This window comes from Chiloscyllium plagiosum, unplaced genomic scaffold (assembly GCF_037043375.1).
Source record: "Chiloscyllium plagiosum isolate Xiang-an unplaced genomic scaffold, Cpla_swu_hap1 HiC_scaffold_20, whole genome shotgun sequence".
Lineage (NCBI taxonomy): Eukaryota > Metazoa > Chordata > Chondrichthyes > Orectolobiformes > Hemiscylliidae > Chiloscyllium > Chiloscyllium plagiosum.
The window spans coordinates 9,346,666-9,374,482 of NW_028270158.1; the positions used below are offsets into that span (position 1 = coordinate 9,346,666).

The window sequence follows — 27,817 nt, forward strand, 5'->3', positions numbered from 1 at the left end:
TGCAGTGCTGTTTTCTATTAGAAAGTAAAAGGAGAAGTGCCCTTTGACCCTGCTTCACCATTCCATTTGATTACATTGATCATTTGTTTCAATGCTACGTTTCTCTTTAAAAGTCTACAAATTTATCAAAAATAGCCGGAAAATCTTAGCAGGTCTGGCAGCATTAGATTTTTCCATAGATGCTGACAGAGCTGCTGCGTTTTCTCAGCAATTCCTGTTTTTGTTTCTGATTTTCAGCATCCACAGTTTCCAAGTTTTTTTAATCTGAAAATTTATCAATTGCATTTGTAATGATTGGAACCAGGTGGATCTTGTTGACTAAGATCCTTGACTGGGGTTGTTAACCTGGGCCAATCAGGGAGCTCTGGCTGACAGATGTAAATAGGGGATTCAGAATCTCCTCACTTCAGGGACTGACTCCGAGCCGGCTGGCCACAGCCAGTGTACGTGTAAATAAAGGGTGACTTGGTGACGCGATACCGGCCCCCTGCAGTTATTTCACCTTTCTTGAATAATATTCAGTATCTTGGCCACTACAGCCTTCCATGGTACAGAATTCCACAGATTCACTATCCTCTGAGTGAAGAAATGTTTCCTCATCTCAGTGCTACCCCATATCCAGAGATGTACGCTCTGATTCTAGACTCCTTCCTGCATTTAGTCCAGGTATTTTTCTATTCAGTGTTATGACATACCTCTGGTGCAAGTCTTGAATATGGGCCTCCTGGCTAAGAGGTAGGGATACTACTACTGTGCCACAAACGCCCTTCTGCATACAGTCTATCAATTGATGCAGTGTCTCTTTAACAAATTTGTACCTGATTGTAATGTTACAAACGTGAACACCAGTGGGGACTGAGCTGAAATTCCTGTTCCTCAATACTTCAATAATTTAATAATTATTTTAATAGCTAAGAGAGCAAGGAATAGCTTAATGAACCTGAAATAAGGTAAGTATTCAGTTCAGAGCCATGAAGTCGAGCCTGTGCTGGGGTTATTTTTAGATGATCCATGGTGATTTATTAAAATGTTAGTGCTGAAAGGTGTAGAATACATCACGAATGATTGCCAAAGCGTGTTTGAAATTTCAAGGCCCATGTCAGTGGCTGTCCATTTTTTGGTAAATTACTAAATCCTTTGATCTCAGCATAGACCCCTAATGATTTTGCAAGGAAAAGAAACTCAATTTCTCCAAACTTTCCTCATAGCTGAAGTGTCTCATTCTTAGAACTACTCTTGTAATCACTTTTGCACTCTCTCCAATGCGTGCACACCTTTCCTAAAGTGTAGCACCTGGAACTGTATGCAATACTCCAGCTGAGATCAAACATATGTCTTATACAAGTTCAACATCATCTCCCTGCTCTTCTATTCTTTGCCCCTATTAATGGAGCCGAGAATACTGTAAGCATTTTTAACAGCTTTCTGTACCAATTCTGCCACTGTAGATGTACTGCATTTGTATTTCCAAACGAATTTGTTAACTTGTTACATGAAAAGTTATATGTAGTAAACAAGAGCTCATAGTCTGGAGTATATATATTACATGGAAGGAGGACAGGCTAATGCAAGGTTGGGATAAATGGATCACTTCCAAAAGGTGGAGTGCCATAGGGATCAGTGATATGATTTGGATCAAGGGAGTGAAAGTATTGTAGCCAAATGTTTAGCTGATATAAATAGGTAGGAAAGCAACTTGTGAGGGGAAGCGAAGAGTCAGCAAAGGAAGTTAGATAAATTGAGTGGGCAAATAGTTGGCAGATGGAGAAATGTTGGAAATGACAGAAAGGTTAGTAAACCAGAATATTACTTAAAGGGAGAGAGACTATAAAGTGCTGCAGTACAGTGGGATCTAGGTGTCCTTATATAGTAATTGTAAAACATTACAAAGCACGCAGGTACATTAAGGAAGGAAAATGGGAATTGCCAAGGAAATGGAGTACAACAGTTGGAGACTCTGACCACAGCTGTAAAGGGCACCGGTGAAACCCCACCGAGAACACTGTCTACAATTTTGCTCATTTCACTAAAGTAGAGGCACATTTGCATTGGACACAGTCAGAGAAGTTGCGCAAGGCTGATGTCTGGAAGGAAGTGTTTGTCTTTTGGGGAAAGGTTGAGTAGCTGGACCTACCCTCATCAGAGTTCAGAGGAATGAGAGGTAAGCTTCTTGAAAAGTTTAAGATTCTGAGGGAACTTGACAGAGTAAATGCTGAGAAGATTATGCACCTTGTGGGGGTATCAAGGACTGGAGATACAGTATAAAAATAAGGTAACTATGATGAGGAACATCTTCCCTCAGAGGATTATTTGTGTTTGGAATTTTCTTCCATGGAGAGCATTGATCATTGAATGTATCCATGGCTGAGATAGATGGAGTTTTGTTTGACAAAGGTCAAGGGTTTTGAGGGACAGACAGGAAAGAGGAATTAAGACTACAACCAGAACAGTCATGATCTTATTGAAGGATGGACCAAACTCAAGAGGCTGATTGTCTTACTTCTGCTCCTGTTTTAGGGCAGATGCATGATGGATATTTCCCAGGCTAATCTTTCTAGAACCAGGGAATGCAATCTTAAAATGAGGAGCAATCCATTTGAGATTGAGATCAGGAAGAATCTCTTCACTGAGAGTGGAGTTTCTTTAGAAATCTCTAACCCAGAAGGCAATAGAGGCTCAGTCATTGAGAACGTTCAAGACCGAGATGACAGATATTAAAGACATCAAGACATATGGATGGAGTGTGGGATAATGCTGTTGTGATAGGAACTCTGTTATAATCATACTGAATGACAGAGTGGGCTTGAAAATGAGATGAATAGCAGGTCAGTTGATTGGTCAGGGTATAAAGAATGGCAGAAAGTTACTAAAAGGTAATTAGAAGAAAGGAAGCTAGCTAGAAATATAAAAATAGATAACAAGACTTTCTGCAAGCATCTACAAAGGGAAAGAGTGATTGTTGGTCCTCTAGAGGTGGGAATCATAGAATCCCTAGAGTGTGGAAGCCAGCCATTCGGCCAATAAAGTCCACAATGACTCTGTGAAGAGCATCTCAGCCAGACTTGCCCCCTAATCTAACCCTGTAACCCTGCATTCTCCACGGATAATCCACCTACCCTGCCCATCCTTGGACACTGTGGGCAATCTCGCGTGGTCAGTCCTGGAGCCAACCCATGCAGACACAGGGAATCATACAAATGCCACACAGACAGTTGTCCATGCATGGAATCAAACTGAGAGCATTGGTGCTGCAAGATGGCAGTGCTAAACAATATGCTACTGTGCCGACCATCAAGGAATGGTGGGGCGGATGGGTGGGGGAGAGGTGGTGGAGGCTTAATAGTACATAATAAGTAAGTGGCAGATAAAAAGGAACAAATCTTTTGCCTTGTTTTCACTGTAGAGGATACAAAAATATTCCAGTATTAGCTCTAACTCAGGAGGTAGAAGTGAGATAAGAACCTAATGAAATTGCAATCATGATAGAAGTGGTACTGAGCAAGTTAATGGAGCTACAGGTTGACAAGTCTCTGAGTTTGGCTGGACTTCATCTGAGGCTCTTAAAAGAATTGGCTAATAAGGGTGTTAACTTTCCAAAATTCACCAGATTCAGCTAAGGTTTCATCTGACTGGGAAGTAGCACATTTTTGAGAGGAGGGGGAGGCAGAAAATACAAGACTGTAGGCTAATTAGATTGATGTCTATCATTAGGAAGGTGTTAAAATTGATCGTTAAAGAGATTATAGTCGTGCACTTAGATAAACACAAGGAAATCCAAAAGAGTTAGCATTGTTTGCTGAAAGGGAAATTGTGTTAAACCAATTCATTGGAGTAAAACGGCCTGTGGCTAAAGGGGACTCTGTAACTTAATTACACTTGAATTTCTAGTAGACATTGGTTCTATTGCCCATCAAAGGTTATTGTGAAATATAAAGGCTCATGGCATTGGGAGGAAAGTGTCAGCATGGAAGGAAGATTAGCTGGCAGGCAGAAAACAGAGAATCTTTTGTTGGCAGAAGGGCGGAGTGGAGACCCATATGAGGTTGTGCTGGATCCTCAACATTTTACAATTTACTTCAGTGACTTAATGAGGGGAGGGGGAGAGCTAAGGCATGTTGGCTAAATTCACAGATGGGAGAAAGATAGGTAAGAAACTATCTTGTGAAGAAGATGTAAGGAAGCTGCAGATGGATATATTTGGTGAGTCAGTGGGAAAAACAAACCTGCAGATGGAGTATAATTTGGGAAAATATGAAGTATTAATTTTGACAGGAAGAATCAAAAAGCAGAATATTACTGAAATGATTACAGAATTGTGAGGTATAGAGGATTTTAGGTGTTCTGATGTATGAGTAACAAAATGTTAGTATGCAGGTGTAGTGTGTAATCAAGACTAATTGGGTGCTATTCTTTATCATGAAAGGAATTGAACATAAAAGTAAGGATGTTATGCTTTCAGTTATATAGGACACTGACGAGACCACATCTCAAATATTGTGTGCAGTTTTGGTTGCCTTACTTCTTAAAAACTTTAACCTATTTTTTTCCTAATTAACCTGTTCAGAGATGTTATTACACATCTCTGGAGCATGTTGGACTTGAACCTGGGTTCAGGAATAGGGACACTACCACTGCACAACAGGAGCCATTTTGGTTGCCTTATTGAAGAAAGGACATAAATGTGTTGCAGGTGTTTCAGAGGGGTTCACTAGACTGATATTTGGAATGAACAAGTTGTCATATGAGGATAGATTATGCAGTCATCGCTTGTTTCCACTAGAGCTGAGAAGTGTGAGAGGTGATTTGATTTGAAGTGCAGAAGATCCTGAATTAACTTGCCAAAGTGACCGTCGAAAGGATGTTTTCTCTTGTATGCCAGTTGGGAGCTAGAGGATACTGTTTTAAAATTAGGTATCACCCATTAAGGACAGAGATGAGGAGAATTTCTTTTTCTCTCAGAGGGTTGTCCAACTTTGGAATTCTCTGCCACAAACGGAGGCCATTGAATATTTTTAAGACGGAGGTGGATAGATTTTTGTCAGACAGGAAAATCAAAGGTTGTTGGATAGAGGGGAGTGTGGAATTCGAAGCACAAATAGATCAGCCATGATCTTATTGAACGATGGAGCAGGCTCGAGGGGCTGACTGGTCAGCTTCTATTGCTATTTCCCATGTTTCTAGGTTCTGAGGTGTTCTTCATTTAATTGCATTGATCTATATAGCACATGATTGTCGGGAGTCAAAACAAATATTAGGCTTAGAAATAATTCTTTGGAAAAAAACTGCTAATAACCAATCTATATGTGTGTTATAGAAACATTTTCTGAAGCATGCTGTGGGCAGGTTGAAATTCTCTCGGGTGTAATATTTCACAGCTCATGTATGGCTCTGTGCAAACAGAGTGAAACTCCTGTATTACGAGTGCGATAGGTGAGTGAGTGGAATAAAATCAGAGATAAGTTTGAGTAAGAGACTGCGTGGATATTCGATTGTTGAAATGCTTTTGTGTAGTACCAAATGACTATGGGATTGATTGTTATAGGAAGCTGATTCATAAAACAATGAATATCGCAATCTTTGATAATTTATTTTCTTAAACAAAAGCAAAAGTGATAGATTAGTATGGGTCTGTGTGCAGGGCCATTGTCACCAATACTTATATAGAATAGCACAGCAACAGCAGTAATCACTGCTGTTAATGTAAGTCATTGCTCTTTATGGCTGTTACTGTCAGAATGCTATTCAGGTCCAACATAAGTGAAATAGAAACATTGCTGTTAGGCTATTACCTACGCTACACTCTGATATCTTTTAATGAGACAATATGATGTTTTACTAGACCATTGTTTTACTTTCTACATCAGTATTAAAAAACATAATTATTTTCTGTGCTGTTCAATTCAAAGAAGGCTTGTGGTGAGAATTCCGCAAAGATTATAGTGGGTCAACCTACTGACCACTACGAATTTTAAAAATTCATTTGTGAAATGTAGGCATCGCTGGCTGGGCCAGCATTTAATGCCCATCCCTGGTTGTCTCTGAGAAGGTGCTGGTAGCTACCTCTTCAACCACTACAGTCCATGTACTGTCTGTTGAAAAAATAGATTTCTACAAAAATAAATGACATTCTTAAGTGACATTCTCACTATGCAGTAGGGTGTAGTATTGAAAGTGTCAGCACTAACAGATGTCACCCTTACAGATATTCAACAGACAGAAAGTGAGGACTGCAGATGCTGGAGATCAGAGCTGAAAATTGTGTTGCTGGAAACGCGCAGCAGTCAGGCAGCATCAAAGGAGCAAGAGAATCGACTTATGCCCGAAACGTCGATTCTCCAGCTCCTTTGATGCTGCCTGACCTGCTGCACTTTTCCAGCAACACATTTTTCAGATATTCATCAGATCCTGTTTAGTTGCTATCAGTTTGACTCATAATGAGGTCAATGGGAATTTCTACATTTTATATGAAAAAAATACGCTTAGATATTTTTAATCAGCCTGTTCAGAGATGTTATTACAGGTGAGACATGAAATTGGGCCTCCTGGCTCAGTGGTGGGGACATTACCACTGCCCCACAAAAGCCTTAAACTTGGGACTTCTTTTTCCCAAAGGACATTAGTAAACTAAATCGGTTTTTACAACGTGGTCATCATTAACTAATCCCAGATTTATTAATTAAATTCAAGTTTAAGCAATGTGCCATGAGGTTTTGATCCTCCTGTTAGCTGAACATTAGCTGGGGCCTGGATTACTTGTCTGATTAGTACCATTATACCACTGCCACCCCTGAAAGTTACTTGTATGTATGCACAAACTGGAAAATAAAGAAACCCATTTATGGCTAACTGAAAAATCTACAGGCAAGCATATTTCTGAGAGGGAAGGCTTGTTCTGCTGTGTCATTACTAGCCCATTCCAGCTTGCAATTATTTGGAAGTGAAACAAAACAGAATAAAGTAGTATATTTGCCTCTTCAATTCAACACAACCATTTTGGCTCCATATTGGTATTTCTATGGGCTTAGTAATAATTTTCGGTAGGTTTTCGGAGAATGCAGAAGCTTTGGTAACAAGCAAACCAATAATTCTTTTAATAGTGAACTTGTGGGTTCAGTATGCAAGTCCCAAGTTTGCAATAATTTCTTTTTCTGGCAGCCTCTGTGCTGTGATTTCAGCTCATTTCCTGCTAATTGCAGTGCGCTATCACTGGTGGAAATCCCATGGCTACTGCAATCACTGTTACTTTGCACTGCTCAAGTTTTGTTTAATAAGCTGTAATTAATTATTGCACATTTGTATCAAAATCGTCATGTGTGATATCAGTAGGAAATATGTTAACTTGTTGATACAAAAGTGACCTGTCATGAAGGAGCTAAATCTACTGATTAAGTTAATGATATTATATGGCCTTCTTGTTGTGCAATGGTATTGTCCCTACCTCTAAACTGAGAGACCACAGTTCAAGTCACACCTGCTCCAGAGGTATGTGATAACATCTCTGAACAGATTGATTAGAAAAATAGGTTAATGGTGATATTGAGCAGCAGCAATTCAACTCCACCATCTTGGCACCACTTTTTGGAGCAAAGTAAGAAATTTTAATTCCAGAAAATAAGCTTCACTTTAATTTGAGGTGTTTAGTTATAACTGATGTCACTTTAGATACTATTGACCATGGGTAAACTGTGCTTGGGACACTTACTGGGGCAGTAGCTGATGACAATGTGACTTCGTGAATAATCTTTGCCCCTATTCCAGCCTGGCAACTCAGTGATTTTAAACTTAATTCAGAAAATTTGGAATAAAATGGCAGTCTCCTTAATAATGAAGATGAAAGTATCACCTGCAAATGAACTGCTGCAGTTCAAGAAAGAAGCTCATCTCCACCTTCTCAAGGGCACTAGGTACAGATAACAAATGCTGGCCCAGTCAGCAATGCCCACATCCTGTGAGGGAATGATGATAAAACAGCCAATTCATTAATAATGCCCTGCAATGAGAAAATCTGCCATCTTTAGCTGGAATCTGCCATCTTTACCTGGTCTGGCATACATGTTAACCCAGACACTCAGCAATTTGGTTGATTATTAACTGCCCTGTGGGCAATATAGGGATGGGCAATAAATGCTGCCTGGCCAGTGATGCTCATATCCCGTGAATTAATAATGAATAAAAAAAGTACACCACAGTTTAGTCAAAGAACCACCAGATGTAGACATTCACCCTGAATTGTGCCTTCTAAACAATTTTTGGGGGTCAGTTGGCTAGGCGACTGGTTTACGATGCAACGTGATACTATCAGTGTAAGTTGAATTCCTGCACTGCTGAGGTCACCATGAAGATTCACTTTTTTTCACCTTTGCCCCTCACCTGCGACCTTGTAACCCTCAAGTTAAACTCACCACCAATCATTTCTCTCTAATAAGTGAGTTGCCCTACCATCCTCTGAGGCTATGGTGATTTTACTTATACTTATATTTTGCTTATACTCACAATTTCCCAGACAACAACATCACTATGCTTGGGTATGTTGTGCCCCACTGGCAAGAGAGAGGTGGCCAGACAGCCATATGCAGTCTGCAGGAAGTGGACCTTGGAGTCTCCAACGTTGGTTCTGGATTCCATGCAGTCTCATGCTATTAGGTTGAGCTGGGCAAGGTGACCTCCTTCTGATTATTGCCTACCTCCTTCCCTCAGCAGAGAGCAACTGGGAAAAGAGTAGGGCCCATTAGTGATCATTGAGGTAATATATGTGTGGACCTAGAATACATAGGCACTGTCCTTAATGAATACTTTATGTTGGTCGTCATGATGGAAAAGGATGCAGAGCTATCAGTATCGGGGTGGAGAACTGTGAAATATTTTGGGCGGCACGGTGGCACAGTGGTTAGCACTGCTGCCTCGCAGCGCCAGACACCCGGGTTCAATTCCCGACTCAGGCGACTGACTGTGTGGAGTTTGCACGTTCTCCCCGTGTCTGTGTGGGTTTCCTCCGGGTGCTCCGATTTCCTCCCACAGTCCAAAGATGTGCAGGTTAGGTGAATTGGCCATACTAAATTGCCCGTAGTGTTAGGTAAGGGGCAAATGTAGGGGTATGGGTGGGTTTCGCTTCGGCGGGTCGGTGTGGACTTTTTGGGCCGAAGGGCCTGTTTCCACACTGTAATCTAATCTAATCTAATCTAATCTAATCTAATCTAATCTAATCTAATCTAAACAAAGTTAACATAGAGAGATGAGCTATTAGTGGGTTTATCAGTCTTTAAGTGTTAGAGGCAAGGTGCTAGCATGGCTGGAAGTTTGGCTGTCTGGCAGAAAGCAGAGAGTGGGGATAAAAGGGTCCTTCTCAGGGTTGCAGCCGATGACAAGTAGTGTTCTGCAAGGCTCAGTGTTGGGCCCACAACGTTTCACTTTGTACATTAGTGTTCTAGACGAAGGAACTGAGGGCATTCTGGCTAAGTTTGCAGATGATACAAAGATAGGCAGAGGGACAGGTAGCATTGAAGAGGTGGGGAGCCTGCAGAGAGATTTGGCAAGGTTAGGAGAGTGAGCAAAGAAATGACAGATAGAATACAATGTGGGAAAGTGTGAGGTCATGCACCTTGATAGGAAGAATAGAAGCATGGACTATTTTCTAAATGGGGGGAAAGTTCAGAAGCCTCAAGAGCAAGGAGACTTGAGAGTTCTAGTCCAGGATTCTCTCAAGGTAAACTTGCAGGTTGAGTCAGTAGTTAGGAAGGCAAATGCAATGACGGCATTTATTTTGAGAGGATTTGAATATAAAAGCAGGGATGTACTTCTGAGACTCTATAAGGCTCTGGTCAGGCTATATTTGGAGTATTGTGCGCAGTTTCGGGCAGTATCTCAGGATGGATGTACTGTGTTCAGAGGAGGTTCATGAAAATGATCCCAGGAATGGACAGCTTTACATATGAGGAAAGTTTGAGGACTCTGGGTCTATACTCAGTGGAGTTTAAAGGATGAGGGGGATCTATTTGAAACGTACAGAATACTGAATAGCCTGGACAGAGTTGATGTTAGGAAGATGTTTCCATTGATGGGGGACACTAGGACCCAAGGGCACAGCCTTAGAGTAAAGGGAGGACCTTTTAGAACGGAGATTAGGCGAAACCCCTTCAGCCAGAGAGTGGGGAATCGATGGAATTCATTGCCACAGAAGGCTGTGGAGGCCAGGTCATTGAGTATATTTAAGACAGAGATAGATGGGTTCTTGACTATCAAGGGGATCAAGGAGACAACAGGAGAATGGGGTTGAGAAACTTATCAGCCATGATTGAATGACGGAACAGACTTGAATGGCCTAATTTGTGCTCCTATGCTTTCTGGTCTTAAGTGAATAATTCCACAGAGCCAGATGAGAGTTATCCCAGCCTGTTGAGGGAGGCAGGGGAGGGGATATCAGGGGCCCTGATAATGACTTTCAAATCCTCTCTGGCAACAAATGAGCTGCAAAAGAATTGGAGGTCAGCTAAAATTTTCCTATTATTAAAAACGAGATATACAGACCAGTCTGTCTAGCCTCGGTGATAGGGACATTATTAAAAAGAATTCCGAGGGACAGAACATATTTGCACTTAAAGAGGTATGGATTAATCATGGAGAGTCAATATGGTTTGTTAAGGGAAGGTCATGTTTTACAAATTTGATTGATATTTGATGAGACAACCAGGAATGCTGATGAGGGCAATGCATTTGATGTGGTCTTCATGGATCAGCAAGGCTTTTGATAAGGTCCCTCATGGCAGACTGATCAAGAAAGTAAAAGCCCAGGGGATCAAAGACAAAATGTCATACTGGATCAAAACCTAAGTTTTGAATCTTACATTTTATTGGTTACGTCCAAGTTGCATAATGATATTTTCCAGAATCAATTTGCCATTCAGCAGATGTTCCAGAATTCATTGGCACCCCCTGCTCCTGTATTGCTGTTAAATGTCTCTTGTGTGCCCGGATGGAATTGCCTGGCACAGTTCCTGGCACTTGTCCTGGACTTGGCAGGCAGGGTGAAATTGATGCTCCACTTTGCAGGCTGGATCCTGAGGCCCTGCTGGGTGAGGTGATGTAGAGGCAGGATACCCACTTCCCCCAGGAACATAGCAGCAGAGGCAATGGTACCATGCCAGCCTGGTCCAAGGTTGCCATCCAGGTCAATGCAGTCTCAAACATCCAGAGGAATGCTAACAATATAGATAAAAGATCATTGACCTCCATTTAGCCAGCCTAAATGTCACCATCTTCTCTCTGATACCTCACAGTCACTATAATTTTGCCACTGTACCCGCCTCCCCCCAAAGCCTCTGCTTTACCACTCTCACTATTGCCTGCACCATCATCCCTCACTCACTGTCACTCAGCCCTGTCCCGAACACCACTAACCCTGCATACCTCAGTGCTGCCTACTCACTCACTTGGACACCTCCTTACTTTGACCAAAACTAATACCTGTGCCATCCAGTTTCGTCTTCCTTAGTTGCTGTCTCTCCCTTAGTTCAGGCGAAAAACAGTCCCCAGTAGGACAGAAAGAGTCAAGATAAATGGCTGACTGACCATTTCCAATCATCGGGACTGGGAGTGGAGGCTGCCCTTGACTTATTTGTGACCTTATAGAAATTTATAAAATCATGAGGGGCATGGATAGGATGAATAGTCAAGGTGTTTTTTTTACTAATGTTAGAGAGTTCAAAATCGGAGATCATAGGGTTTAATGTGAGAGGGGAAAGATTTAAACCTGAGGGGCAATGTTTTCACACAGAGGGTGGAATGAGCTGCCAGAGGAAGCGGTGGGGGCTGGTACAATTACAACTTTTAAAGGACATCTGGATGGGTGCATGAATAGGAAGGGTTTAGAGGGATACGGGCCAAATGCTGGCAAATGGGACAATATCAGATTGGAATATCTGATTAGTGTGGATAAGTCGGACCAAAGGATCTGTTTCAATGTTGTATGATTCTCTGACTCTACAACAGTGAGCAAATTCTATCCCCCTTGACCTGACCATGGCTGGCTGAACAACCATGAAAAGTTTACTTTCTTTGTGTCTGCACTAAACAGCAAGGCAAACAGAAGCAATATGAGTCTAGTACCTCTGGCTGAGGCTGTATAGTGCAAAAGGCAAAAGGAGGGAGGTATGCTGTGAGCATCCAGGTGAGTGAATGCCGTAAGGATAAGTGAAGAACTCGGAGATGCAGCCCGTCCAGGAGCTGGTTGCGTGTTTGTGTGTGAACATTAAGATGCAGCCTCAGGTGCAGCATTGAAGGGCAGAAACAGAAGGGGCAATGACAGCTCATAGAGGCTGGCACATGTCAGATGCCAATGTCTGTTGTCAAGGGCTACATGTGGCTGGTGTCCATGGAGCGTTCCCTGAGATGATGGTGCTCAGAGTCTAACTGTGAACTGAATTCACCAGATACCCGTTCTGACCTCCTTTTTGAGTTTTCCCTGCATCTAGCTTGTTTGGTGAGATTAAAAACTTACTATTAATGATGCAAGTTGCACCATCCACAAGGTATTTAACAAGAAACAACTTCCTTTAATTGGCAACTGGCTATGCTGCTTTGTGAAAAGCAAAGAAAATGGAGCAAGATGTTCCTGATATCGAGATAGGCCTTGCTTGACTTCTGATCTGATTTTGCCACACTTCTTAGATGTTACTCAGACCCTTATTGGATTGCCCAGAGTTCCTTCATGTTTCTGGTATTATATTCAATGACCTTTAGCCCTTTCCTGTGAAATTACAAGGTTCAATATGCCAGACATATCACATTGTACAGGAACAATTCTATGACCATAATTAAATAGCTGCAAAGCTTGCTAATTTCTGCATATATATCCAATTTCAAACTATGAATTAAAATTCTCGAGATAAACTCAAGATTCACCAGGATCCAACAACTTTCATTTGGAGTCAGTTATCTGGATTAGCTTTTTTTTCCTAAGGTGCCCACAAAGCAATGAGATATAGGAGCAGAAATAAGCCATTCAGCCCATTGTGTCTGTTCGGCTATGCAATGAGATCATCACTGATCTAATAATCCTCAACTCCACATCCTTGCCCTTTCCTCACAGTCCTTGACTCTCTAACTGATTACAATTCTGTCTATTTCTGTCTTGAATTTTGTTAATGACCCATTCTTGACAGTCCTCTATGGTAAAGAAAATTCTGCAGATTCACCACCCTTTGAGAGAAGAAAGTCCTCCTTATCTCTGTATGTGTCACCCCTTTTCCTGAGGTTATGCCCCCTGGTCTCTCCCACAAGGGGAACCAACCGTAACACATCCACCATATGAAGTACCCTATGAATCTTGTATGTTTCAATAAGATCACCTTTCATTCCGCTAAATTCCAAAAAGTACAGGCCCAACCTACTCAAGCTCTTCTCAAAAGACTGTCAGTTCTTACTTGGTATCAGCCGAGAAATGTCACCATAGTTCTGGAAGGCTGGTCTCTCATAGAGAGGCAACTGATGGTGATTTAACCTGAAGGTGTAAAGTTGAGAAGGAGAATCCTTCATGATAACTCAATCAATCCAGGAATTGAACCTGTGCTGCTGGCATCACTCTACAATCCTAAACCTAAGGAGAAAGTGAGGTCTGCAGATGCTGGAGATCAGAGCTGAAAATGTGTTGCTGGAAAAGCGCAGCAGGTCAGGCAGCATCCAGGCAGCATCCTGAAGAAGGGCTTATGCCCGAAACGTCGATTCTCCTGTTCCCTGGATGCTGCCTGACCTGCTGCGCTTTTCCAGCAACACATTTTCAATCCTAAACCTAACCCAACACTAACCCATTACTCTTGCAAACCAGTCATCCTTCTGGTGAGATGGTGATGGAGTAGGACTTCTGAGCCTGGGACTTGACCTCTCCGTCCACTTTTCTTTTTATTTCTTTTTGTTTTTTATCCCACTTCTCTCATTTTTCTTCTCTTGTGTTTTATTTTACTTGCCTCTTGGTGAAAAACTTGGTTTTGCCAACAGCATCGATGGCAGGTAGACTCAACAATGCAGACTCGAGTAGGCCCAGCAACGCGGACTTGAGTAGGCCCAGCAACATGGACTCGACTAGGCCCAGCAACATGGACTCGACTAGGCCCAGCAACGTGGACTTGAGTAGGCCCAACAACATGGACTCGACTAGGCCCAGCAACATGGACTCGACTAGGCCCAGCAACATGGACTCGACTCGGCCCAGGAACATGGACTTGAGTAGGCCCAGCAACATGCACTTGTGTAGGCCCAACAATGCAAACTTGAGTAGGCCCACCAATGCGGACTCGAATAGGCCCAGCAACATGGACTTGAGTAAACCCAGCAATGTGGACTTAAGTAGGCCCAGCAACACATACACATATAGGCCCAACAACACAGACTAGAGTAGGCCCAGCAACTTAGACTCGGATAGGCCCAGATCACAGAATCAGGTAAGCCTAGCAACATGGACTCGAGTAGGCATAGCATCAAGGACTCGGGTAGGCCCAGCATCACGGACTCGGGTAGGCCCAGCAACGCAGATTCAAGTAGGCCCAGCAACACGGATTCGAGTTGGGCCCAGGAATACAGACTCAAGTAGGCCCAGTAACACGGACTCGGGTAAACCAACAACATGGACTCAGGTAGGCCCAGCAATGCAGACTTGAGTAGGGCCCAGAAATACGGACTCAAATAGGGCCCAGGAATATGGACTCAAGTTGGCCCAGCAACATGGACTTGTGGCAGCAGCATTGGAGGTGAATTTGGATTCCTGGTGGCTTCTGCATTGCTGAGGCAGTCCTATCACCGACTCACAGCTGCTGTGGTGCAAGTGCATTTGGCTTCCCGGTGATGTCTGCGTCTGGTGCAGATTCATGGAGCTGGTGGCGGTGGTGTGTTCGGGCCCAGTACAAGACCAGCAGCATCAGCAGTAGCAGCATCGGTGAGCTGGGCCTGAAGCAAGCTCTCGGTGGAGGTGGAGTTGAGTTTGGACCGGAGCGGTATCCGATGATATCGCTGGCTTCTGCATTGGAGAGGTCGATTAAGGAGTCATAGCGGTGAGGGCTTCTATGGAGGCAAGATTGTCACTGAAGAACGGGTGACTTTCGTTCCAGCAGTGGTGGTACAGCGAAGGGGACTCATGCCTAGCCACCAGGCCCATGATGGAGCACCTAACAAGGACTGTAAAGTTGAACACTTTCTTTATTTCTTTTTTTTTGCCTTTATATTCTATGTTTTGGTTTATTTTTCTGTGTTTTAAGATGGCACCAGAGAGTGGCGACACTATATATACAAAATACATATGATAATAAATAAATTAAATTAAATCAAGTCAACTGACCTCAACAAAACTCCTCTTTGGGCTGCCTCCATTGCCAGCATATCTTTCCTTAGATAAGAGGCCTAAGACTGTTCATTGTATTCAAGATGTAGTCTGACTAATGCATTGTATCATTTTAACAAAGCCTTCCTACCTTTATATTCCATTCTCTTTGAAATAAAGACAAACATTAAAGCAACTCCCAAATTCCTCTGTTCCATGGCTTCAAGAGAAAATGAATGTATGAATCATTGGAGAGCTGGCTAGGACCACAAGCCATTCCTGAACCATACTGAAGAAGGTTCATGTCAAAAAATGTGCTGGAGAAGCACAGCAAGTCAGGCAGCATCCAAGGAGCAGGAGAGTCGACGTTTCGAGCATAAGCCTTTCATCAGGAATGTGGGGGTGGGACCCCTACTCGGTTTGAAACGTTAACTCTATTTCTTTCTCCCACAGATGCTGCCAGACCTGCTGAGCTTCTCTAGCCCTCTCTGTGTTTGTTTCAGATTTCCAGCATCCATCGTATTTTGCCTTTTTGCAAATGTCAGATTTTAAAGTCAACAGAAGCAGCACAACGATTGTTATTATGTTAATCAAAGTAGAAACGAACTACAGCTTGTTGTCAACGTATGCTGTTTGAATTGCCTGGGGGACCAGTTAGATTTTTTGTGCCTCAACTGAGCCCTTCTGTTTTCATTTCAAATGATGTGTGTTCTGCACTTCACACAACCACAGGCAGGAGGCTGACCAGACAGAGCTGCTGTCCTGCTTAAGGGGTTTCTTGTCAAATTGTACTGGGTTTTGAAGAGCAGCCAAACAAGTGCCTAGGTTGGAGAATCTAGAGTTTGTGGAATACTTAACGTCTGTTGATACCTCATGCAGAAAGGTGTGTAACTCAGCCCAAATGTGAGCCAAGCCAACATGCTGATCTTAAATGTATTCCCGGTGCTACATCTGCAGTAAGATAGACTGTAAGCAGACTGCACCTGAGCACATAATCAAAAGTTAAACCAGCCAACAAACCAGATTGTAAACCAGACTAGTTTGGATAAAACAAACAAACATATGGTCCAAATATCTGCCAAGTCAAAATCCATTGCATCGTAAAATTTTACAAGTCGTGCATGTGTGACTTGATATCCTTTTCTTGCTGACCATGCAGTGGTCATGCTTTGTAGCTTTTATCGCTGAGAGTATATGCCACTAAAATAAAATGAAAAACCAGGAAGAAAAAGGAACTCCCATGGGGATGGTGCTTGTCTAGAGCTATCTGTCATCATGGCAATTGATGAATGAGCTGGAGTGTATCCAGGCCTTTAGGAACAAGACTAGGTTTGTATGGACAATTTATTCTCCTGTGATACAGTGTGCTGCCCATGAGCTCTCACCAAAATCTCAAACTTGTTTCCTAAATGATCTTTCTTCCACTTCCTCCGCACTTCCTTGCTCTCCTCATGCTTGTACTCCTTCTCCACTTATTCTTCCTTCTCCTATTTTATTTGTCACAATTCTGGATGGGATCTTCATCTTCTTCTATCATTCAATCATCCTCTTCCCATCCCACTGTGCTTGATTATCACATCGTTCTAGCTACCTTCCTCGCCTCCTTCTTCCTGACAGTCCCACCTTGATTATGTAGGAGAAAACGAGGACTGCAGGTGCTGCAGATCAGAGTCGAGAGTGTGGTGTTGGAAAAGCACAGCCTGTCAGGCAACATCTGAGGAGCAGGAGAATCGACGTTTTGGGCATAACCTCTTCATCAGGAATGAAGGCCTTTTCCAGCACCAGACTCTCGGCTCATTGTCATTATGTGCCTTGTTACGTTTCTTCTCTTTCTCTATAACATGATGTGGAGGTGCTGGTGTTGGACTGGAGTGGTCAAAGTAAGAAGTCACATTACACCAGCTCATAGTCACTCCAAAAGCTTGTGATTTCAAATAAACCTGTTGGACTATAATCTGGTGTCGAAAAAGTGTGGCGCTGGAAAAGCACAGCAGGTCAGGCAGCATCTGAGGAGCAGGAGAGTTGACATTTCTGGCATCGGCCCTTCATCAGGAATGTGGAGGGGGAGGGGGAATGAGAGATAAATGTGGAGAGGTGAAGCTGGGGGAAAGTAGCTGGGAAGGCAATAGGTGCAGATGGGGGGAGTAATTGTGACAGGTTGGTGGGCAAGGTCGAGCGGATAGGTGGGAAGGAAGATGGACAGCTAAGACAGTTCAAGAGGGAGGCGCTGCGTTGGAGGGTTGGATCTGAGATGAATTGGGGGAGGAGGGAAAGTTTGGAAACTGGTAAAGTCAATGTCGATGCCATGTGGTTGAAGGGTCCCAAGGTGGAATATAAGACATACTTCCTCCATTCATTGGGTGACTATGTCATGTGACTTCTCACTTTATCCACATCAGATGACCATTCAATTACAATCTCTTCATGGCTACTTTGATGCACCACAATCTTCACTTGCCCTTGATTTGCCCTTTCTCATTGCTCTACAAGTTCATCTCAACATTTGATATCCCATTAAGTCTCCTGTTGTTATTTCTCTGTTGCCCAGGTTTCTGCGTTATTCAACATAATGGTCTCACAATGTCTAGTAGATATTTTCTTTAATATCAATGATACTGTCTACTACGTGCTCTCCACTGTACTTCAAAGATCTTTTCTAACTGTATTAATTTTTCTTTTAAGAGTCAGGTGAACTTGCTCCAGAGGTGTGATAGTAATGTCTCTGAACATTCTAAAATTAAAAAAAATTAAAGAAAAATATAGATTCCTTTTAGGCAGAACTGAGCAAGGGTCACTGGACCTGAAACGCTAACTCTTGATTTCTCTCCACAGATGCTGCCAGACCTGCTGAGCTTTTCCAGAAATTTAGACAGTTTGAGTAAATGGGCAAGAACACAGGAGATGGAATATTTTGTGGATAAATATGAAGTTATGCAACTTGGTTGGAGGAACAAAAAATGCAGAGCTTTTTTGAAATGGTTAGAGATTGGAAAGTGGTGATGTCTAAAGGAACCTTACTGTTCTTGTTCTTAGGTCACTGAAAGCAAGCATGCAGGTGAGAAAATGATTCAGAAGGCAGACAGTCTGTTAACCTTTATTACAAGGCAATCCAAGGACAGGAATGAAACAGTCTTATTTCAATTGATAGAGCACTGGTGGGACTGCACTTGGAGTCAAAACATGTGGCACTGGAAAAGCACAGCAGGTCAGACAGCATCCAAGGAGTAGGAGAGTCGATGTTTTGGGCATAAGCCCTTCATCAAACTGCACCTGGAGTATTGTGTACAGTCCTGGATCTCTTGCTTAAGGAAGGACATACCTGATACAGACAGGGTGCAGCAGATATTCACCAGACTGATTTTTGAGATAGTGGGACTGTCCTAGGAGGAGAGGATGAGGAGACTGTGCTTGAATTCTCCGAGTGTAGGAGAATGAGAGGCAGTCTCACAGAAACTTCTTAAAGGCACAGACATGGTAGATGCAGTAAAGATGTTTCCCTGGCTGTGGAGTCTAGAAGCAGGAGACCCAGAATAAAAGACAAATCATTTCGGGCAGGGGTGGTGGATCTTTGGTAATTCCCTACTCCAGAGGGCTGTGAAAGCTCTATCATTAAGTGTGTTCAAGATATAGGTTGATAGATGAACAGCCCTAATCTAGAATGGTGGAGCAAGCTTGAGAATCATGGATGCTAAGGAATTAAGAGAAACAAGTGGGAATGTTTTGGACTGCATACATATTTCCATTAAGGTGGATAAATCCCCTGGGCCTGATCCAGTTCATCCTTGGAGATTGTGCGAGGCTAGGGAAGAAATTGCAGAGGCCTTTGCAGAGATATTTGCTTCATTTTTAGCCACTGGTGAAGTTCCAGAAGACTGGAAGGTGACTAATGTTATTCCATTGTTTAAGAAAGGTAGCAAAGACAAGCCAGGGAACTACAGGCCAGTGAGCCTGATATCAGTGGTAAACAAGTTGTTGCCTTTGTGGATCCTCAACTCCACCCACACTGACTCCACATCATCTGACCCTATGTCATTCAGTGCCATAGATTTAATTTCATTCTTAACTAACAAGGCAACCCCGCCCCCTCTGCCCACCTCCCTGTTTTCGATAAGTTGTAAATCCTTGGATGTTTAACTGCCAGTCCTGAACCCCCTGCAACCACGATGAATTGTACCATTAATTCATCTACTTTGTTATGAATATTGTGAGCATTCAGGTAAAGTGCCTTAATGCTAATTTTCTTATCCTTATGATTTCCGGCATCTCTAGTAATATGTCCTAAGTTATCCTTTCTTTTTGCTTCATTCCTAACCTGCCTTGAACTTAAACCCTGCACACATGCTAACCTGCTGCTTATCTTTCTACTTGACTCCATACTCCCTGTCGCTTTCCCTTTCCCTTCCCCTGACTCACTAGTTTAAAGGCCTAGTGATCACCCTATTTATCCTTTTTGCCAGAACACTGGTTCCAGATCGGTTCAGGTAGAGACCATCCCATTGGTACAGATCCCCCCAGTTCCAAAACTGATGCCAATGCCCCATGAATTGGAATCACTCTTTTCCACACCAATCCCTTAGCCACGTGTTTACTTCCCTAATTTCCTTATCTCTATGCCAATTAGCACGTAGCTCCGGCAGTAATCCGGAGATGATGACTCTCGAGGAGATGTTCTTCAATTTCCTTCCTCGTGCTTGATACTCCCCAAACAGGTCCTCCGTCCTAGCCTTGCCTAAGTTGTTAGTGCCAACGTGGACCACAGCAACTGGATCCTATCCCTCCCGCTCCAATATCTTTTCAAGCCGGTCGGAGATGTCCTGCACCCTCGCACTGGGCAGGCAACACACCATGTGGGATTCCCGATCCAGTTCACAAAGGATACTATCTGTCCCCTAATTATAGAATCCCCTATAACAACTACTTGTCTTTTTGCTCCCCCTTCTTTAATGGCCTTCTGCACCATGGTGCCATGGTCAGCTGGCTCATCCTGTCCACAGCCCTTTTCCTCATCCATACAGGGAGCAGGAATCTCATACCTGTTGGACAAGGTCAAGGGCTGAGGCTCCTCCACTTCTGAACTCAGAATCCTGCTACCTGCCTCACTTACAGTCACACCCTGTTGTCCCTGATCACTAACTGAATTTGAATTTCTTAATCTACCAGGTGTGACTGCCTCCTGAAACAAAGTGTCCAGGTAACTCTCCCCCTCTGGGATGTGCCGCAGTGTTTGAAGCTCAGATTCCAGATCATCAATTCTGATCCGGAGTTCTTCCAGCAACCAACACTTGCTGCAGATGTGGTCACTGCCATTCACAATGGGATCAGCCAGCTCCCACATCATACAGCTACAGCATATCACCTGTCCAGCCATCTCTGCTTAGTTAGTTAATTTATACAGATTTATGAGTTAAATAATTTCTAGCACTTCTCTATGGTCTTATTCAACTAACCAACTAACAGTAAACTTTTAATCAATCACACGATACACAAGAAATATAAATTGAAACACCTTAGCAACACATGAGAGTCCTTTTGTTTGGTTGGAGGAGGAGGGCAGGTGGGAGACACTACATGTGTAGTGTCTCAGGATTTAGCTGCTGCCCAAATATATACCCAGCAGCCTCTGCTCCTCGCTGTGGCCTCTCCCTCTGCTGCTCCTTTAAAAACGGTTCTCGTGCTCTCCCTTCCCAGCAGTCCTCGGTTTTCTCTGCCCTCTCTCCTCGCTGCTCTGTAAAAATGGAGGCCCCACTCTCGAGGTAAGTCCCTTTTTAAGTGGAAAACTTTCCCTCCCGGCAGCCCTTGGTTCTCTCTGCCTTCTCTCCTCACCGCTCTGTAAAAATGGAGCAAACTCTCGACTACCTCTGACATCTGTCCTATATCTAGCACCCCTCATTTAAAGGTACGTCCCCTCAAAAGGATGGCAGGTTTCCTTCTTTAAAGGACATTAGTGAACCAGATTTGTTTTCTGACACTCTGCAGCGGTGACGTGGGCGTCATCAGGCTAGCTTTTAATTCCAGATGTATTTACAAAATTCAAATTTCACCATCTGCCCCAGCAGGTTGTCCCTAAAATAGTAGCTGGGGCTCTGTTTTACTCATCCAGTGACATTGCCACCATGCCTTCCACTTAGGTCTACATCTGAATGTTGTAAATGTTTGTTTTTATATAGTGTCTGAGAGGAAACTCGAACATTGTGAAAGCTTAAGTTCCAACATAACAAAGCCTCCACTTTAATGAAAACCTGAGGAAAAGTAATTAAGTAATCAACGTAGAAAAAAAATGGAACTCTAAAGTACCCTTCTGAAGATGTTTCAATTTTGCAGATGTTACCATAAATACAGAAATGTGCTCGGGTATTTTTCAGTTCCCCCAAAAAATGTTATTGCTTACTTTCAGGAGTTTGTGTATTGAGATCAGAGAAATAAATATAAAATGTTTAAGACTATAATCAGATAAAAGAATGCTGGTAAATGGGACTTGATCAGTTTAGGATGTCTAGTCAATGCAGGCAAGTTGGACTGTAGGGTTTATTTCCGTAGCATATAACTCTATGAGTTTATAATTGGATTATGATTGGAAGACTCCTCAAAGTTACTCAGTGCTCTGCGTTCATTATCTCACTGAAGGTTGGATGGAGTATACATTGATATACTACTCCATTAGGTTTCTTTTTGCTGTGATTGTTGCACATGCCCCAGTGGTGTGTAATAACATCTCTGAGCAGATTGTTTAGAAAAAAAAATCTTCCCCAGAGAGTGTAAAAACCATTTTAGGGTGGCATGGTGGCTCAGTGGTTAGCACTGCTGCCTCACTGCGTCAGGGACCCGGGTTCGATTCCAGCCTCGGATGGTTGCCTGTGCGTGGAGTTTACACATTCTCCCCGTGTCTGCGTGGGTCTCCTCCTGGTGCTCTGGTTTCTTCCCAAAGCTGTTCAGGTTAGGTAGATTAGCCATGAGAAATGTGAAGTCATGGGTATAGGGTGAGGGTGCTTGGTCTGCTTTGGTTGCTCTTTGGAGGATCATCGCAGACTCAATGGGCCAAATGGCCTCTATCTGCACTGTAGGGATTCCATGAAATGCCATATGTAGGTATGACTCATCATTAGGAAATAGAAAAAATTTAAACAGAATTTGGAACTCTACTTTTGAATGTCATTGATATTGGTTTTGGAACAAGTAATGCATTTTTGTTGATTCTTGTATCATGTTGATGGGAAGGACATAACAACTTTAGAGTTGGTAAATAATAACTGAACATGCTCTAATGGTCCTTCTTTGGTTTTTGCAGCTTGATCCAGAGAACACTGGTTTCATTGCTGTGGAGCACTTTTCCAATCTGCTTCAGAGCCATGAACTACAACTGGACCCCACCAAACTCGAAATGCTTTTCGCTCTTGTGCAGAGCAATGAACAGGGCCAGATCTGCTACCACGAGCTCGTCAACCTGGTGAGTAACTGGCGTAGTCAAAAAGTGTGGTTCTAGAAAAGCACAGCCGATCAGGCAGCATCTGAGGAGCAGGAGAGTCGACATTTCAACCATTAGCTCTACATCAGGACTTATGCTCAAAACGTCGACTCTCCTGCTCCTCGGATGCTGACTGACCAGCTGTGCGTTTCCAGCACCACACGTTTCGACTCTGATCTCCAGCATCTGGAGTCCTCACTTTCTCCAAGTAATTGGCGAATGCAGGAAACCCGGCACTGTACTAATGTGAGAGCAGTAGGAAGAATTCTGTAAAATGTGTAATGTGAATTTGTACATTTGTAATGTGAATCAGAGATGTAAGGCTGTGTTGGAATACCGATATGAGGTAGGGTTACTGGTCTGTCCATTAATTACCAATGCCCACATGAGACATGCAGGACAGTGCATTGATAACACCCTAAGTTGGAAGTGGACATATTCTAACAGGATTTGCATAATATGATAAGAGAAATGATATAATGATGTGAGACTGGATTTATGGATAGGTAAAAACAATGACTGCAGATGCTGGAAACCAGACTCTGGATTAGTGGTGCTGGAAGAGCACAGCAGTTCAGGCAGCATCCGAGGAGCAGTAGGATTAATGGATAGTCCACTCTTCATTGTCTGACTCATTGTTTATTCATCATAAATGCATTGCTGTCATTTCAAAGACAAGAGAATGAATAGTTGATTGATTTGGTGAATTAAATTGGTTGAATTTGTTCTTTTCATGATATAGAATGAAATATTATGTAACTCCACAAGCTGTCTGTCATTCTGGCAGAGGCATTTGATCCAATGAATTTCAACTATGATTTGTGTGAAGATTCCATTTTCTTTTCTTCCTCAGGGAACCTTACTACACTATGGATCTTGATAGTTTAGGAACACAGTTTGCTGTTAAAATTGTTGCTGGTGATTTTCAACATGTGAAAGGGTGTATGGAGAGAAAGCTGCAGAGGTAGCTAAGTACAGGGTATAATGAAACCTATTGATGTGTTACTTCATGGATTCAGCTATGTTTCAGAAATTGCAGAGTGAAATTCAATCCTGTAGGATTCAAAAATGTTCCAGTGCTGGTTGTAGAATCTCAATCAAATTTATTTTGCAAATAGCACAGTGCATGTGCTAAATGCTTCATCCTGTTTCAAAATCAGAAACTACGCCACAGGGCCTGAGATTATTCAAGGACCAATGGCATGGCGATTGTAAATTGTAAATATGACTTGATACAATGGTAGGTACACATTTAACAGCTTCTCCTGCCCTACCTTGATGCTACAAATGTCAAACTACTGCACTGGTCAGCAATTTAGCAAAGTCAGCTTACTGAGAGAGAGAGGAGCGTTTGCCTGTTAATGAAGTGTGCAGTATGATCTACAGTGTTCATTTCTGAAGTTTATGCATGGGAATTGGATAAGAAATGTAGACCCACGAGTAGAAATAAATACTAATCTTCTCTCTTTGTAATATAAATTGAACCATCCAAGGAAACCACTTCATTTACTCTTAAGCAGATATAGGATTAGACACAGAGACTCTCTGAGAAATATTTTAAAAGTCATAATTAAGAATACCTTTTACTTTGAGAATTGCTGAATTTGGCATCATCATAGTTAAAGGGTCAGAATGCACTGCCCATAGACATTGCAATTAAACATTACTCTATGGACACAGTAAAACAGAGACAGCAGCACACAACTTTTATCAGGTGGTAAGAAACATCCAGATCCAGTGTCAGATGAAACTAACGTGGCATTAAAGGTTCTATTTGTATTTAGTATTTCCAGTGGGGGTTATTCTATAAATGTACAGAATTACCACACACCATCTCAGGCACGTTTGGGAAATACAGAATAGTACAGTTTAAGAGAATTTTGTTACAGTTCATGGGGCCATATTTTGTAAGCAAGTGAGTCATGCTACTGTCTTTGGAGACCTAGGTCTTCGGGCTGTTTTTGTAAGGTAATAATAAAGTATTTCTTGACACTGCATGCTCATGCGTTGGGTGGTAGAAATTTTATTGACTGCTTGAGTCACTTCCTTTTATAACATATGCATTATCCTCTTTCCTGTTATCCTGATCTATGGCCCCTAAGAGACATTTGGTTCTTGTTCTTGCTTCATCTGAAATTCCTGAATTCAGTTCACAGCTCAAACCACCAAGATAGCGGATTTTCTTGAGTCTTGCTCTTGCCGTCTCTGTGATAATAAATGATTTACTTTGTAGCTTCCATAACCAACCACAATATTTTGGAAGGCAGTGGTGGTATGACCATCAGGATGAGAGGAAAATGTTCTAACTTGCCTTCTACGGAAAATATCCCGGACCCAGGAAAATGGAATGGAGTTACATACACGCAAATGAAATTTTCACTTCTTCTTTGCACTGAATTTTCCCAATGATGGATGTTCTCCAGAGAGGGTTATGTTTTGCACATCCTGGTTCACAGAGGCAACTGCTTCAGCCATGTCCAACTTCACAATATGCATGCAGATTGGACCTGTTAAGAGCAGGTTTGAACTTTATGATGTCACTTAGGTAAGTAGGTACTCATTCCAAGAGGTAAGGCACCCTTTTGGATATAGTCCAGGGCACTGTGAGGGAAGACCATGTGCCTTTTGGGTCAGATAAGATGCCCTTAAAGTTAATGGCAACTACGTAAAAATGCATGAACTTACTGAAGCTGTCAAAAAGGGCTGTCAAGATTTCAGGTTATTTAAAACTACTGCTCTTTAAGCATTGGAGCAGGTGGGCAATAGATGGTGACATGGGCTGGCAGGGCAAGTCTGCGGAGATGGTGAGTGGTGAGGGGTGTTTCTGTCTTTTTTAATATCTTTGACAAAGTGCCCAGCCTACCGCCAGATGAGACAACCTCCAGACATCTACCACATTCCCGTTCCCTTTCCTTGAACCAAAATTAGACATCCCGGTTGGGAGAAAGAATACCTGGGACTCCTTGTCTGTGATGCCCATGCTAAACTAACTTGCATTTACACTATAACTGCAGCAGATAGACAGGAGCGGAATCTATCAATATATGTATATTCCCTTTAATCATTCATGGGCATCATTGGTTAGGTCAACATTTATTGCTCCATCCCTAATTGCCAGAGGGCAGTTGAGAGCCAAGCACATTGCTGTAGGCCTGGAGTCACTTGTAGACCAGACCAGGTAAGGATGGCAAATTTTCTTCCCTAAAGGACACTAATGAATCTGATGAATTTTTGTAACAATTGACAATGGTTTCATGGTTATCATTAGACTTCTAATTTCATATATTAATTGAATTTGAATTTTACCGTCTGTCATGGTGGGATTGGAACTACATCCCCCGAACATTAGTCTGAGTTGCTGGATTACTAGTCTTGAGACATTACCACCTCGCAATATTCACTGAAGCCCTGTGACACAGTTACAACCTTTCAATGTAAAATTCTGATGAAAATCCTCCAGTGGAGCTGAACACTTGGTGAAACTTGAAAGGGTTCAGAAAAGATTTACAAGGATGTTGCCAGGGTTGGAGGGTTTGAGCTATAGGGAGAGGCTGAACAGGCTGGGGCTGTTTTCCCTGGAGCGTCGGAGGCTGAGGGGTAACTCTATGCAGGTTTATAAAATCATGAGGGGAATGGATAGGATAAATAGACAAAGTCTTTTCCTTGGGTAGGGGAGTCCAGAACTAGAGGGCATAGGTTTAAGGTAAGAGGGGAAAGATATAAAAGGGATCTAAGGGGCAAATTTATCACACAGAGGGTGGTGCGTGTATGGGATGAACTGTCGGAGGAAGTGGTGGAGGCTGGTACAATTACAGCATTTAAAAGGCATCTGGATGGGAACATGAAAGTGAAGGGTTTAGAGGGATAGGGGCCAAGTGCTGGCAGGTGGGACTAGATTAGGTTAGGATATCTGGTCAGCATGGACCGAAGGGTCTGTTTCTGCGCTGTACTATCACTCCCTGAGCGGATCCAGTCAGGAGACACCATGGAAACAAAGATATTTTTAATGCTTTATGTTTACTTGCAGACCAGGAGGGTTGAGGAGGAACGAGCATTCTTAATCCTGCTACTGCAACGTGCCCAGAACCCCACAGCACAAAATTCTAGGGGCACCATTTTCACTCACAAGAACCATGGAGATAGGGCCGGGCTGCATTTTCTGGACTCCATACTGTACTCATCTGCTGTCAATTTGATTGTGGTTTCCGGTCCTGCCTGTTTCAGGGAGGAGCCTCTACATAATTTGCAACTTGGAAAAAGGGATCCCTGATCCGCAATTTTGAGTCACCAATGAACGGAGCACAAAACTGTTGGCTCTGCCCACTGGTTACTTGACATTATGCCATTTTCAGGACATTAGCATGTTGCATTTATTGGAATAAATTTTACTTTGGTTGCACACATTTCAAGAGAACGTTTAAAGTCCAAACATTTCAAACTCCCACTCACGACAAGATGATTAGCACTTGGGATGCCTTAAGTTGTAACTGCAAACAAAGTTCAGGAGAACAAACTGCATCATTAAGTATTTTGCAGTACAATTCCAGCAGGCTCTTCTTCCTAAATACCACTATATTTGTATGTAAGGTGGACAGGAATCCTGAGGAAACAATGTGGACAGTTCTGTGAGGTTTCTGCTCAAGTCAGGAGATTAGGAAAATTCACATGAAGATTATATCTCATTTCTCTTAATCTTCTTTTTTGATTTTTCTTTGATATTCAGTAGCCATTGCCACTGCTGAATCCCCCATTCTTAACATCCTGGGGGTGACTATGACAAGAGACTGAACTGGACTATTCTATAAATCCTGCAGCACCATGAGCAGGTCAGAGGAAACTCACCTCCTGTGTCCCCAAAGCCTATCCACCACCCACCAAGTGCAAGTCAGGAGTGTGATAGAGCACTCTGTACTCACCTGGGTAAGTGCGGCTCCAACAACGCTCAGGAAGCTCAACACCATCCAAGACAAAGAAATTCATTGGATTGGCACTCCATTTCCCCACCTTCAACATTCACCTCCTCCATTACCAATGCAGAGTGACAGCAATGT

At 42.7% G+C, this 27,817-nt stretch overlaps 1 protein-coding gene across 2 annotated transcripts in view; it reads left to right on the top strand.

The window, feature by feature from the left end:
- The window catches only part of LOC122560867 (rhomboid-related protein 1), a 439,116-nt gene that overhangs the window by 18,716 nt on the left and 392,583 nt on the right, over positions 1 to 27,817 (top strand). Inside the window, exon 2 of one of the 2 annotated variants that reach the window (XM_043712056.2) lies at positions 22,590 to 22,748. In XM_043712056.2, coding sequence (XP_043567991.1) covers positions 22,590 to 22,748 — 159 coding nt within the window. Of the gene's footprint in view, positions 1 to 22,589; positions 22,749 to 27,817 lie in introns of those variants that run through there. The other variant, XM_043712057.2, reaches the window with a different exon arrangement.